General features: G+C 38.2%; 1 protein-coding gene across 1 annotated transcript in view; it reads right to left on the bottom strand.

Moving 5' to 3' along the window:
* Positions 1–13,906, bottom strand: part of CLASP1 (cytoplasmic linker associated protein 1) — a 276,810-nt gene that overhangs the window by 81,347 nt on the left and 181,557 nt on the right. Inside the window, 4 exon segments of the mRNA XM_018061634.1 lie at positions 596–763; positions 2,764–2,790; positions 5,120–5,185; positions 5,188–5,226. Coding sequence (XP_017917123.1) covers positions 596–763; positions 2,764–2,790; positions 5,120–5,185; positions 5,188–5,226 — 300 coding nt within the window.

Raw genomic sequence — 13,906 nt, 5'->3', positions numbered from 1 at the left:
AAAGTAACTACACATATTCTTTGATGGTAAGTTTCACTAGTTAGGTTAGAGAAGATCAAAATCAAAATAAATGTGTACCCTGCATGCGTGCATGTTCAGTCACTTCAGTTGTGACCAATTCACTGTCACCCAGTGGACTGTAGCCTGCTAGGCTCCTCTGTCCACGGGATTCTCCAGGCAAGGATACTGGAGTGGGTTGCCATGCCCTTCTCCAGAGGTGGATCCTACAAATTGCTTTTGAAAATTTACATAGATTAATGGCTACTTAGTGCTATTCAGTGAAAGAAAAAGCAGCACTGCTCCTAACTGGGAAGAAAAAATCCTGCCCATTCTCCCAATTTTAAGGTTTCACAAAATGATTCTCAAACATAAAAGCTTAAAACGGTGTGATTCTTTCCCATGACTTTGTAGGTAAACCCCACATATTTTTTAGTCATAAATGAAAACGAAACATGCTGCATTCTGTAGAAAGCACACACCGAAATGTCTTTTTAACACAGACAAAATGACATCCTCAGTTCAAACACAGCTATTTCCTACAGGAAACTTTCGACCAGGTTGGGAATGGTGTTTCAAGACCTTTGAGAATTCTTACCTAATCCTATGCGGTTTGGACTTGTTTCTCGACTACATCCCTGACTCCTGGGAATCTTGCTTCGTTTTTCTGAAGAGGGTGTCACAGGTGGGCCTCTTGAGGAACCCCCAGCAAGGCCACTATAACCACTTCCCAACAATTTCCCTGGGGAACTGGATCGGCTGCCAGCTAAAAGTAAACCAAAACAAAATTGAATAATGAACGTAAATCAAGAAATACGTTAAAGTAATTCCAGAAGTCACTTTACACAGTAGTTTCGATCAAATACGAAGAGAATTTTGTGTAAAAATAGTTTTCTAGTTGATAATATAACTAATATTTTTTAAAAATGAAGGAGCATAAAAGAACATCAAATTATCATAAATATTTACACAGAAGAACGAATGATGGAATTCTACAAAAACGACTGCCAAATTTCTGATTCAAAAGAACAAGCTCAGGTTCAGAACAAAGAGTCTCCCCACTCTACAACAAATTTCTACCAATAATCACAAAGGTGTTTATTAAACAATTGTTTTGCTTCCTAAAGGAGTGGATATGTTAAAAATGGCTGAAAGAATAGAAATATAACAAAAATTTCTTAAACATTAACGGAGGAAAATGGATCTAAGACTCCATTAATGTAACACATGGAAAAGGGGGCAGAAACATGGTAAACAAAAAAATCACAAAATAAAATGGTAGTAATAATCTCAAACATATTAGTAATTATAATAAATGTGACCTGATTACATTTATCTATTAAAAGACAGAGATTCCTGGGTTGGTTTAAAAAAAACTGAAATGAAATTCAACTGCATGTTGCTTATAAGAGACAACATACACAAAACAACAAAATAGAATAAAACACTGAACTTCAAAAAGAAAATAATTATCCTTAAAGATATAATAATCATGAAACTTTATGCTACAAGTAACGTAGCCCTGAGATATAAAATGATAAAAATACAGAGAGAAACTGAAAAGACCATAATTACTTACATACCTCTCAGAAAGACTAATATCAATAAAAGATTAACATATAGTCATAAAATGACAGAGCAGTCAAAACCATACAGACATGCATAAACATACCTCTCCATACATACAAACGTACAGTCCAACAAACAGATGGACATTCGCTTGTACATTTCCATAGAAACTATGTAGTGAGTCTCAAAGGAAGGCTCAAAAACCCTACAAAGGTAGAAATTCTGCAGAATACATTCTGCGATGTGTATGCAGTAAAATGGGAAATCAAAAACATGGGGAAGGCGGCAGCAGGAGGGATAACCTTGGAGAGGTCGGGATTGACAGGCACACACTACTATACATAAAACAGACAACTAATTTAGGACCTACTGTCCTAGCACAGGGAACTCTACTCAGTACTCTGTAATGACCTATATGGGAAAAGATTCTAAACATAAAAGTAGATATATGCATGCATATAACAGATTCCCCTTTCTGTACATCTGGAACTAACACAATGTTGTAAATCAACTATACTCCAATAAAAGTTAACAAACAAAAACCAAGAAAACACAACCCATAATACATAGTTAGCAATTTTTAAAAATGGCTAAGTGACTAGATACTTATACAACCATTTCTTGTAAAACAAAATTCTTTCTTAAAGCAAACAGCAAATCTTTAAGGATCAGACCAATATACCCAAATGGCAGTCATTAGCTTAGGTAGATCATCCCCTTAAGTACAGAAGGCAACAAAATCCACAAATATCAAGCACACATTATTATGCAGAAGAATAGAATGATCCAGAGAGTAAAAACCTTTGAAATAAAACTTACCTGGAAATTACACACACACGCCCCTCCATAATTCAAATGAAACACCAAGATGACCACTTACAAAAATTAGTACTTTTTAATGACTTAACTACAATTTAAGTGAAATTCATTATAAAAATTATCAATATACATTATCATGAAGAACCTATTTTAGGATTTATTAATTTTGCCCATAAAATTGGAGCACACAAACTATTAGGCTGTATAAAAGGAGAAAAGAAATCCATTTCAAACTCTAGAATTTGAACATACAGAAAAAATGGAGAAAGATTAAGCTCATAATAAGGAGAGAAATTAATATTGTGCGAGGCACATGGGGTGAGGGAAAATGCAAAAAACAAACAAACAAACAAAACAGCAAGAAGAGAGATGTCTTACCACCAGCAGGATTAGCAGATCTGGATCCTGGGTTATGAGAGCAGACCAAAGGACAGGCAAAAAGTGGATTAAAAGACACAATACAGAGGTCAGCATGCAACATAGCACAAATGGGTCTGTTTACAAACACATTAGCAAAAGCTGTTTATCCTAGGTCTTGTTCCTCCTAGTTTACTTCTGTACTTGTTTTTATTTTATACACATCATACTGTACTAGCAGTTATTTTGTATCTGTCCATGAAACATGAAAACTCTTAGGAACCTACCCTGCGCCAGGCACAGTGCAGGCAGATGAGATACAGGGAAGACTGAGGGAGTGCCGGGCCCCGTGGGGGGCACCTGCTCTCTAGCTCTGAGCAGCCCGGCAGAAGTGATGGCATCTTTTTTTTCCTTACTTTTTTTTTTGGCCGCCATGCACGGCATGCGGGATCTTTGTTCCCTGACCATGGCCCCTACAGTGAGTATGGAACCACTGGAACACCAGGGAAGTTCCAGAAAGTGACTTACCATCTGTGTTCTATACCACTGTATACGGTGCTCACCATAGGAAGGGCTCCATAAACATCAACAAAGTGAAAGAAACTGCTGCTAACTCGTTTCATCTTAACAATGTCTAATGCCAAATTCTTCAGTATTTAAATATTAATCCTCACATAGTTAAATCCTCAGCTATTTAAAATATGCTGTTGTCCTAAATCTAATATTAATGAAATCTACTTACTCTTAAACCTGAACTATGAATGCTAGTATATCTACATTTGTAAAATATACAGATGTGTTCATATTTACCTCCTATTAAAATAATTTTTAAAAAATATCTGATTTATATACATAAGTTTAAGGTCCAGGCTTGATCATCTGCTGGTGTCGTCTCTTTCCTGTGAGTGGAATTTGGGGAATAAAATAAAACTGAAGAGTTAAACTGGGTCCCCAATGCAAGGTGCAATATTTTTATAACACTGAAAAATTAAAGCTCTATCATCTCCCACTACAGAAGGGACTTTATTTTCGACACCCCTTAACCAGCGAGGGGCAGGAACCCCTGCAGAGACCAACGCCAATGAACAGCAGACATAAAAAAACATAAAAAACACTGTTCAACTCTTTCCATGAAAGAAAATAAACTTGTGCAGCTAAAGGGTTGAGACATTTTTTTAATTCAACTGAATTCAAACATATTGACCTATTCTCTGAATCCTGAACATTTTCTGTCAAGAAAAATTTCCTTGTGATGAGATATGAGTCCTGTGACCTGAGTATTATATCCATCTATGACTCCATGCATCACTAGAGTTCAACAGAACAACCAGAGCCAGGATATTACTCCCTAAGCAGAAGTTTCTGGACTACACCTGCACAACTTTATGTTGTATTGCATGGTGTAAGACACTAAAAGCATGGGTTTCTGTATCAGACAAGCCTGGGTTGTGTAGCCTCCCAATAATATGACTGACTTTGCACTTTTTTTTTCAGAAAGAAAATAAAACTTGTTTCAACATGAGGACTCTTAATTATCAAAGGGACCTGAGAAAGTACCTAAATTCAGGAGGAGCTGAGAAAGAACTTCTAAGCATCTATGAGGAACTAAGGATTGGCTGCTGACTAGCCACTCTCTACACAAGCCAGGCAGACACCATCAGCTGATGAGCGCAGTGCGAGGGAAGGGCAGCCTTCCTCAGGTACGGTTGCCCTGCCCAGGAGGACCCTGACCCCCGCTCCTCTCCATGTGCACAGACAGGGAAGCCTGTGGGGCCAGGAAGAGAGGCATCAGGACTGGATCCTGGATGAGGATACGCTCATCCCATGCATGGGTGCTCTCACGGGTGATGCTAAGAATCAAGTGGCTTGACATATACATAGAAGCAATAATGGAAGCGAGGGCAGCTGAGCAAAAGCAAGAGCCCACACTGGCAGGAAGAGAGGAGCAGGGTGACGTGTTAGCACAGCGGGCTAGGGGGAGCTCTGAATGGATTTACTTCTTGCCACTGGAAAGAGACCTCAGTGTGAGCAGTCACCTCCTGGGTGCTGTTCTTAAATTACATCAGGAGTCCTCATCAACAGCAAAAGGGGTCATAGCCCAAACACATTTCAACTTGAAAGGCTTGAGGGGAAGAAGAGAAACTACATTTCACTGCTTACAAAATTTAAACAGAATGTAAGTCGCTTGGAAAGGAGACACAGGTAGGCACTGGAATACTCCATTCTGCAAACTTATCCAACATACATAAAGATCATTCAGTGTCTTAGCGTCACTAAAATGTGTTTTTCCTCCAAAGTCGATAAAAATAATACAAATTTCCAACTGCAGAAGTTGGATAAAACTAAGATAACAGACAGCATAAAATATACTTCTTACGCTGGGACTGCGAGACCACTTTGGCGCGACTGCGGCCCCGACTGTCGGAAGGTGTAGAGGCGACTTGGTGGCACTCCCGGAGCTCTGCCGTCGCGTGCGGATCCGACCTGGAGGACACAGCAAACACAGTGCTTCCATAATGTTTCCAGTAAGTGTGACCCGCTCAGAAAAGCACGCAGGCTGCAAACAAGGGGCATGGGCTGAGTCACCTCCAGGGGAGCAGGTCTCCCCATGTGTGGTCTTGACACACACACGTGCACTGGTCTGTGTGCACAGATTCTAGACATGTCAGAAACTCCCCAGAGGTACTCATGCACCTATCAGGTGCTTTTGTTTCAACTATTTCAGCATATTCTATATTCACAGCCACTTGAATAATTTTTCCACAATTTTTTAAAATTAAATTCTGTTTATTGCCTACATAATCTGTCATATTTCCAGAAGCAGAAAAGAATATTAGCTGTCATCTTCATATAAATACTATAGGGGGAAAAAAGAGTAAATGGAAAACAAACAAACAAACAAAAAATCTTAACCCAGCAATCAACAAAAACTAAAGCATCCTGGATGATAAATATTGTCTTGATAAATAGCATTAAACTTCTATTTTAAAGCCAGGAAGTTTCTAGGTTACAAAAGATGAAGTTTATTAAAAGAATCAATATTAGGAGTACCCAGAGAAATGACGTAAAAATAATGCAATGTCCTAAGTATTTATGAAAAAACTTTGACACTGTAGGTAAAGCAATGTGTTAATGCCAATTATTAAAGCATGAAACAATATAAAAATGAATTCATAAACAATCAATCATTGATGGTAAGAGTAGAATGATTAAAAATTAATTTTGAAATTCAGGGATTCTTTGTTTTCAAAGGGACACAAAATGCTCAACTTCCATAATTCAATCAGAATATCAAACTGATAGGGAAAACACAAAACAATCTCAACTCCCACTGGCTTCTTATGTTGTTCAAAAGCACATCTACCTCAACAACTGAGAAAACCTGCAGAAAGGCAATATAGGAAAACAATTTCAAAAGCTTGAAAAAGGTTCAAGAACTGAAGGTAAGGACCAATAAAAGAAAGCATGGCACTTAATTTAAAAAAAAAGAAAAGAGGAAAGCTAGAAAGAATCAACGACTTTTAAGAGGAATTGAATGAAAGACCTAAAAATTCTAGAATCTATATTAAAATTAGTATAGATGTGTCTGGTGGAGAAAGTAAAGTTCGATGTTGTAAAGAACAATATTGCATAGGAACCTAGAATGCCAGGTCCATGAATCAAAGTAAATTGGACATAGATAAGCAGGAGATGGCAGGAGTGAACATCAACATCTTTATGAAATCAATGAACTAAAATGAATAGGAATGGGTGAATTTAACTCTGATGACCATTACATCTACTACTGTGGGCAAGAATCCCTTAGAAGAAATAGAGTAGCCCTCACAGTCAACAAAAGAGATTAAAATGCAGTTCTTGGGTGCAGACTCAAAAACGACAGAATGATGTCAGTTTGTTTCCAAGGAAAACCATTCAGTGTCACAGTAATACAAGTCTATGCTCTAACCACTAATTCCAAAGAAGCTGAAGTCCAATGGTTCTATGAAGAGCTACAAGACCTTCTAGAACTAACACCCCCAAAAGATGTTTTTTTCAATCATAGTCAATTGGAATAGAAAAGTAGCACGTTCAGAGATACCTGGAATAACAGGCAAGTTTGCCCTTGGAGTACAAAATGAAGCAGGTCAAAGGCTAACAAGAGTTTTGCCAAGAGAATGCACTGGTCATAGCAAGCACCCTCTTTCAACACGAGAGACGACTCTACACATGGCTATCACCAGATGGTCAATACAGAAATCAGACTATGTTCTTTGCAGTTGAATATGGAGAAGCTCTCTCTACACAGTCAGCAGAAACAAGACCTGGAGCTGACTGTGCCTCAGATTATGAACTCCTTATTGCAAATTTCAGGCTTAAATTGAACAAAGTAAAAAAACCCACTAGACCATTCAGGTATGACCTAAATCAAATTCCTTAGGATTATACAGTAGGAGTGACAAATAGATTCAAGGAATTAGATCTGAAAGAGTGCCTGAAGAACATTTATAATAATTTATAATTACAATTACAGTGTTAACAGTTTTGTGGTGACCAAAACCATCCCAAAGAAAAAGAAATGCAAGAAGGCAAAATGGTCGTCTGACAAGGCCTTACATATAGCTGAGAAAAGAAGAGAAACGAAAAGCAAAGCAGTAAGGAGAAAATATCCCCTGGAGAAGGGAATGGCAACCCATTCCAGTATTCTTGCCTGAAGAATTCCATGGACAGAGGAGCATGGTGGGCTACAGTCCATGGGGTCGAGAGAGTTGGACATGACTGAGCAACTAACACAAGGGCAGGATATATCCAACGGAATGCAGAGTTCCAGAGAATAGCAAGGAGAAGTAAGAAAGCCTTCTTAACTGAACAATGCAAAGAAAGAGAGGAAAATAACAGAATCAGGAAGACTAGAGATCTTTTTAAGAAAATTAGAGATACAAAGGGAACATTTCATGCAAAGATGGGCACAATAAAGGACAGAAACAGAAGTAAAAGAGATTAAGAAGAGGTAGATGGCAGAAATACGCAGAAGAGCTATACAAAAAAGCTCTTAATAACCTGGATAACCTGATGGCGTGGTCACTCACCTACAGCCAGACATCCTGCAGTGTGAAGTGGGCCTTAGGAAGCATCACTATGAACAAAGCTAGTGGGGGTGATGGAATTCCAGTTGAGCTATTTCAAATCCTAAAAGATGACGATGTTAAAAGTGCTGCACTCAACATGCCAGCAAATTTGGAAAACTCAGCAATGTCCACAGGACTGGAAAAGGTCAGTTTTCATTCCAATCCCAAAGAAGGGCAATGCCAAAGAATGTTCAAACCACTATATAGCTGCACTCAGTTCACATTGTTAGCAAGCTAATGCTCAAAATTTTCAAGTTAGGCTTCAACACTATGTGAACTGAAGAATTCCAGATGTTCAAGCTGGATTTAGAAAAGGCAGAGGAACCAGAGATCAAATTGCCAAAATCCACTGTATTATAGAAAAAGTGAGGGAATTCTAGAAAAACATCTACTTCTGCTTTATTGACTACATGAAAGCCTTTCACTGTATAGATCACAACAAACTGTAAAATTCTTAAAAGAGTTGGGAATACCAGACCACCTTACCTGACTTCTGAGAAACCTGTATGCAGGTCAAGAAGCAATAGTTAGAACCAGACATGGAACGACGGACTGGTTCCAAATTGGGAAAGGAGTACATCAAGGGTGTATATTATCACCCTGCTCATTTAATTTATATGCAGAGTACATCATGCAAAATGCTGGGCTGGATGAAGCTCAAGCTGGAATCAAGACTGCCGGGAGAAATATTAATAACCTCAGATATGCAGATGGTACCACTCTAATGGCAAAAAGCAAAGAGGAACTAAAAAGCCTCTTAATGAGGTTGAAAAGAAGAGAGAGAAAAAGCTGGCTTAAAACCCAACATTCAAAAAGCAAAGACCATGGTATCTGGTCCCATCGCTTCATGGAAAAAAGATGGGGAAAAAATGGAGGAAAGTGGCATATTTTATTTTCCTGGGTTCCAGACTCACTGTGGACGTTGACTGCAGGCAGCCATGAAATTAAAACATACTTGCTTCTTGGAAGAAAAGCTGCAACAAACCTAGACAGTGTATTAAAAAGCAGAGATTATCACTTTGCCAAAGGTCCGTATAGTCAAAGCTATGATTTTTTCAGTAGTCATGTATGGATATTAGATTTGATCCATAAAGAAGGTTGATTGCCTAAGAACTGATGCCTTTCAAATTGTGGTGCTGGAGAAGACTCTTGAGAGTCCCTTGGATAGCAAGGAGATCAAACCAGTCAATCCTGAAAGAAATCAACCCTGAGTATTCATTAGAAGGACTGATGCTGAAGCTGAAGCTCCGATACTTTGGCCACCTGATGTGAAGAGCCGACTCACTGGAAGAGACCCAAAAGATTGAAGGCAGGAGGAGAGGGGACTGACAGATGATGAGATGGTTGGATGGTATCAACTGACTCAATGGACATGAGTCTGAGCAAATTCTGGGAGACAGTGAAGGACAGGGACACCTGGCATGCTGCAGTCCACGGGGTTGCAAAGAGTCGGACATGAGTTAGGGACTGAACAACAACATATCACTATGAACCACACATATGTGAACTCAAAATCCTCACACCAGCATACAAACTAATTATTCCCACTTTACATAAGGAAACAGAAGCATGGGGATTAATTCCTTTATCCAATGGTTTAGATTCCCATGCATGGCTGGCTGGCTGACCTAAGAGTTAGTCTCCTAAGGAAGTCACCAAGCTATATCCAGGGAGTCACCAAAGCAAAATGAAGATGAAAAACAGCTGAATTTACTTTTTTGTTTAAATTTTTATAAAATACTTAGACCACAAAATATTTTTAAATGACCATCCACATCCATTCAGTTAAGAAAATAAAAATCTTCTGTATCCTTCGCCTCAACCTGCAACATTTTTGGTAACCTGAGCTGAAACCCAGTGTTCATCATTCCATTTATATTTTTAATATACATGGTTTATAATCAAGAAATAGATGGCATTATTTTATATATTTTAAATGTAATTTTATCATAGGGCACATATTCTCCCAAAACTGACGGTTTGGCTCAACATTTGCGAGGTCACTTATGGAAGTGATTGTTCTTCCAATTAAAGGGGAGATCCACTTAACTTTTTCCATATGGCTATGCAACCCCTTTCTCACTAATGGGAAAAGCCACCTATGTTACTTTTGAAGCATTTGTATACACATATGGCTCCGTTTCTCCACTGTCGAGTCTGCCCCATCAGTCCAGGTCTCCATTCTGTGCGACGTACACTACTGTGAGCAGCTTTTCAAAACCACCTTCTAAATGGGTTGGGCAAATCAAGCCACTTTTCCCTTCAGTCCTTTGCTCTCTTGCATATGCATCTGAACATGCAATAAATAGACAGGGTGAAAATCTGACCAGAATTGTGGAACCTGGGATTAATTTTGGGGGGAAAAGACAGCTTTATGATATCAGTCTTTCCATTTGTTACTGTTTTCTCTGTTTTCCTATAAAGCTTTATAATTTTTTCCAAAAGCTTTACCCAATTTTGTAGACTTCTTCAAAGGTGACTTGTTTTTATTATACAGAATATAGTTTATTAAATTATATTTCCTAACTTGTTCACAAACAAGAATACAACCACTGTATTTTGATCTTAACTCTAGGAATCTTGCTAAACTTTTATTAATTCTACCCATTTATATGTGGATTATTTGGCATTATCTAAATAGAAAACCACCTTCAAATGAGACTTCTGTTTTCTCCCTTCAAACTCTACCCTTTGATTACTTTACCTGCTGTTTTGGAACACACAGCACAATGCTAAAAAGGAGTACAAAGGAGTACAAAGTTTTGTTATCTTGAGCCAGTTTTTTGTGTTTTTTTTTTTTTAATTCTGGAATTTCATAAAAATTATATTTCAACAAGTTAAGAAAACTCATTCCCAATTGCTAAGAATTTGTCAAAAATGTGTTTTTTTAATTAAATCATTAAATACTTTATCTTCACCTTCTGATATAAGATTATTCTCCTGGATGTACTGAGCTGCTCAGTACATTCATTTGAATGTTCAGTACATATATTTGAATGTTCAAAGCTATAAGGTTTGAAAGTTTTTTTTTTGTTTTTTTTTTTTAAAGAAAGTATTCAGCCTGGGCTAAACCTCTTACTCGGAGAAGGCGATGGCATCCCAGTCCAGTACTTGTCTTTCCAAGTTGTTATTTCTTTAAATATCCAGACAGCAAAAGGGTTTCTTTCCTTGGAACTTTATGGGAACTCTGTAAGACCTATACTGAAGCTGAGTTCTTCTGATGAGGATCTATGTTTGCTTCTGCTAGTGTCCTATGGAGACAAGCAATTCACAGCCACTTTAAACTGGCTTATCTATTTGGATTTTTCAGATAACAAAAGTAGCATAAATTCAGAGCAAAAATCTGCATGAAGACCCAATTTATGGTTGCAGATTTTCAGGGAAGATTACTTTCCCTGCTCCACCCAGTAACTGAGGTTCCAATGGGTAGATTCCCTCACCCTCTTCTATTTAGCAGAGTTAACCTCTTGTTCACCAGTGATGACATAGGTCTTGGGTGGGTTCGGGCTTACTTTCTGTCACTCCATGCCCTAAGCACTCATAGCAATGCCCCAGGTCTCCAGGATTCAGTCAAAACCTCAAGATGCAAACCAGCGTTGGCTCTCATCTCCCATGGTTTCTGCTCTAAAGTATGCAGATGTGTGGCTTCACTGCAAGGACTGATCTGTTCTCGGTTGGGAAGATCATTTAGACTACTGAATTCTGCATACTGCTAAATATACAAGTTTCTCATTTCTTTTAATCATTTAAGTATAGCAACTTTATATTATATAAAAGACCCTTAAGTCTTAAAGAGATTATGTTTTTATTCTTTTGCTTTGCTGTTAATCACTCATCATAGATGTAATTTTGGACTATGAGCTCATACTTGGCATACTTTAATCTGTGAGAACCCTAAGAAACCAGATTTGAGAGTGGCTTTCTCTATAGAAGTTCAGTGTTTGGAACTGTCAGGCATCCTTGGGAGCTCTAATGCAGACCATTTTAATCCATCAGGTTGGGGTTTCCAGATAACACAGGTAAGATAAACTGAAAGCACAACTTGTGTGAGAAGAAAGTTGAGTTACAAATTAGGGAAGACTGGTTTTTGCTTTGCTTGGGACAAAGTCAAGAGAGAGATCATGTCAGTTTGAAGCTAAAAGGGTTTTTTCCCCCCAAACCCACCTTTTCATGCATATACAGTACTGTTAAAATGCTGTCTTAGCGATAACTCTTAACTCTCACCGAGGTAATTACATGAGAAACCTCAGAGCACCCTTAAAATCAGTTTTTGGAAGTTTAAAGGGCCTCTGTTGTATTGTACTCAGATATATAAATATAAAACTATCCATGACATGGTTAGATAGCAGCACCGACTCCATGGACATGAATTTGAGCAAACTCCAGAAGACATAGGACAGGGAATCTGGCGTGCTGCAGTTCATGAGGTTGCAGAAAGCCAGACATGACTTAGCAACTTAACAATAACAACAAGAAGTATATTTCCTTTATTGAAAGAGGTTTAGTTTCAGTAATTATATTAATTTGGCAATATTATTAAAAATGCCTGCATATGTTTTAAAGAGATGATATAAAATACTCTATAGTCGTTAGGAAAAATAAAGTCTACTCAATGAACAAACAGTAAAAACATACTTCAGTTCTATACCATGACCTGTTAATGACATATTCATTAATACTGTGTTTTGACAAAGACAGAAAGAATATGTAAAAAAAAAAAAAAAAAAGCCAGCAAAAGTAAAAGATACTGAAATGGGATATTAGGGGGAAAAATTCTGGAAGGAGAGACAAGAGAGGCATTTAGAGAATGCATGTATCTAGAGGAAAGCAGATCCATAGGAAAACAGAGACCCGGAGGAGAAGTGTAGCCTTTGCCTTATGCGGAAGGAGGATCGAAGAACACCTGTATATCCTGGCCTTTTAATGGTGCTGCTGAAAACTGCTTCCAGTCACACCGCCATTCTTTTAGAAAAGCCCTCAGGACAGGAAATGAACCATGTACTGGTTTAACTTGGAAGCATGGTTCTCCCACGTCCAACTTAGCCGAAGACAGTTAAAAATCATTCGACAGCCTCCCATCATTCAGGTCTCTGTGCTCCTGCCTGAGCTCCACATGGAGATGTGAGAATGCAAAGGCCTTCACGTAAATCTCACTCTCGAGCTGGGGACCTCTAGGCCCACAAACTGCTTCACACTCACTGGCTGGGGCACAAAACACTTGACTGCACTCACACGTGGCATTTATGAAAGAAAGTTGGAAAGCTGAGCACTTGTAAGTTTGCTACCTCTCAGTATCCCTCTACAAAAATAACTTTCATCATATTTTTTAAAGATAAAAGTAAAAGAAGTTTAACACTTTTATTTCTATATATAGGCACATTTTTTCATTGAAAAAAAGGTTAATCACTTAAAATTGCTTGGATAAATATTCAGCAATACCAAATGTTTTATTTCCCAGTAAAATGGAACTAAAATCTAAGTTTATTTTCCTAAAGAGCAGACAAGGCTGCAGAGTCTTTTTTTAATCATGTAATCTTAATGAAAATCACCAACAGTTAAGCATGGCCGTTGACCATATGATAACTTATTCTCTGAAACCATCAGTTAAGTCATCAGTATCCACAGGGCACTGAAGTTTTTTTTAAAGTATTTTAACTCTTCATTTTAAGTTATTTTGGAAAAAAAATATGAATAATACATTTCCTGAACCCAGCAGTTAAATTAAAAAAAAAAAAAAAAAGCAAGTGTTAAGAAGATGAGAATCACTCATTTTCTTCACAAGCTGAGTATCTGCAGGGGCCTCTGTGCCTGCAGGGACGGTTCCAGGGCCTGCTGGGGATGTGCTAGTCCACAGATGCTCAAGTCCCACAGCTGCCTCCACATCTGCAGATCAACTGAGTGAGACCGTGCAGGGCTGCATGCTTACTGAAAACAATCCACCTACAAGTGGGCCCACACGCTGCAAACCCATGCTGTTCAAGGGTCAGTGGTGATTGATTATAAACTCTCTCACAAATGCCAAAACAGATAATATCCAAATCCTCCAAGTCACTGAACAT

The sequence above is a fragment of the Capra hircus genome, chromosome 2 (assembly GCF_001704415.2).
Source record: "Capra hircus breed San Clemente chromosome 2, ASM170441v1, whole genome shotgun sequence".
Lineage (NCBI taxonomy): Eukaryota > Metazoa > Chordata > Mammalia > Artiodactyla > Bovidae > Capra > Capra hircus.
Note: the sequence above shows the minus strand (reverse complement) of the source record. Positions and strands in the feature narration are given on the sequence as shown.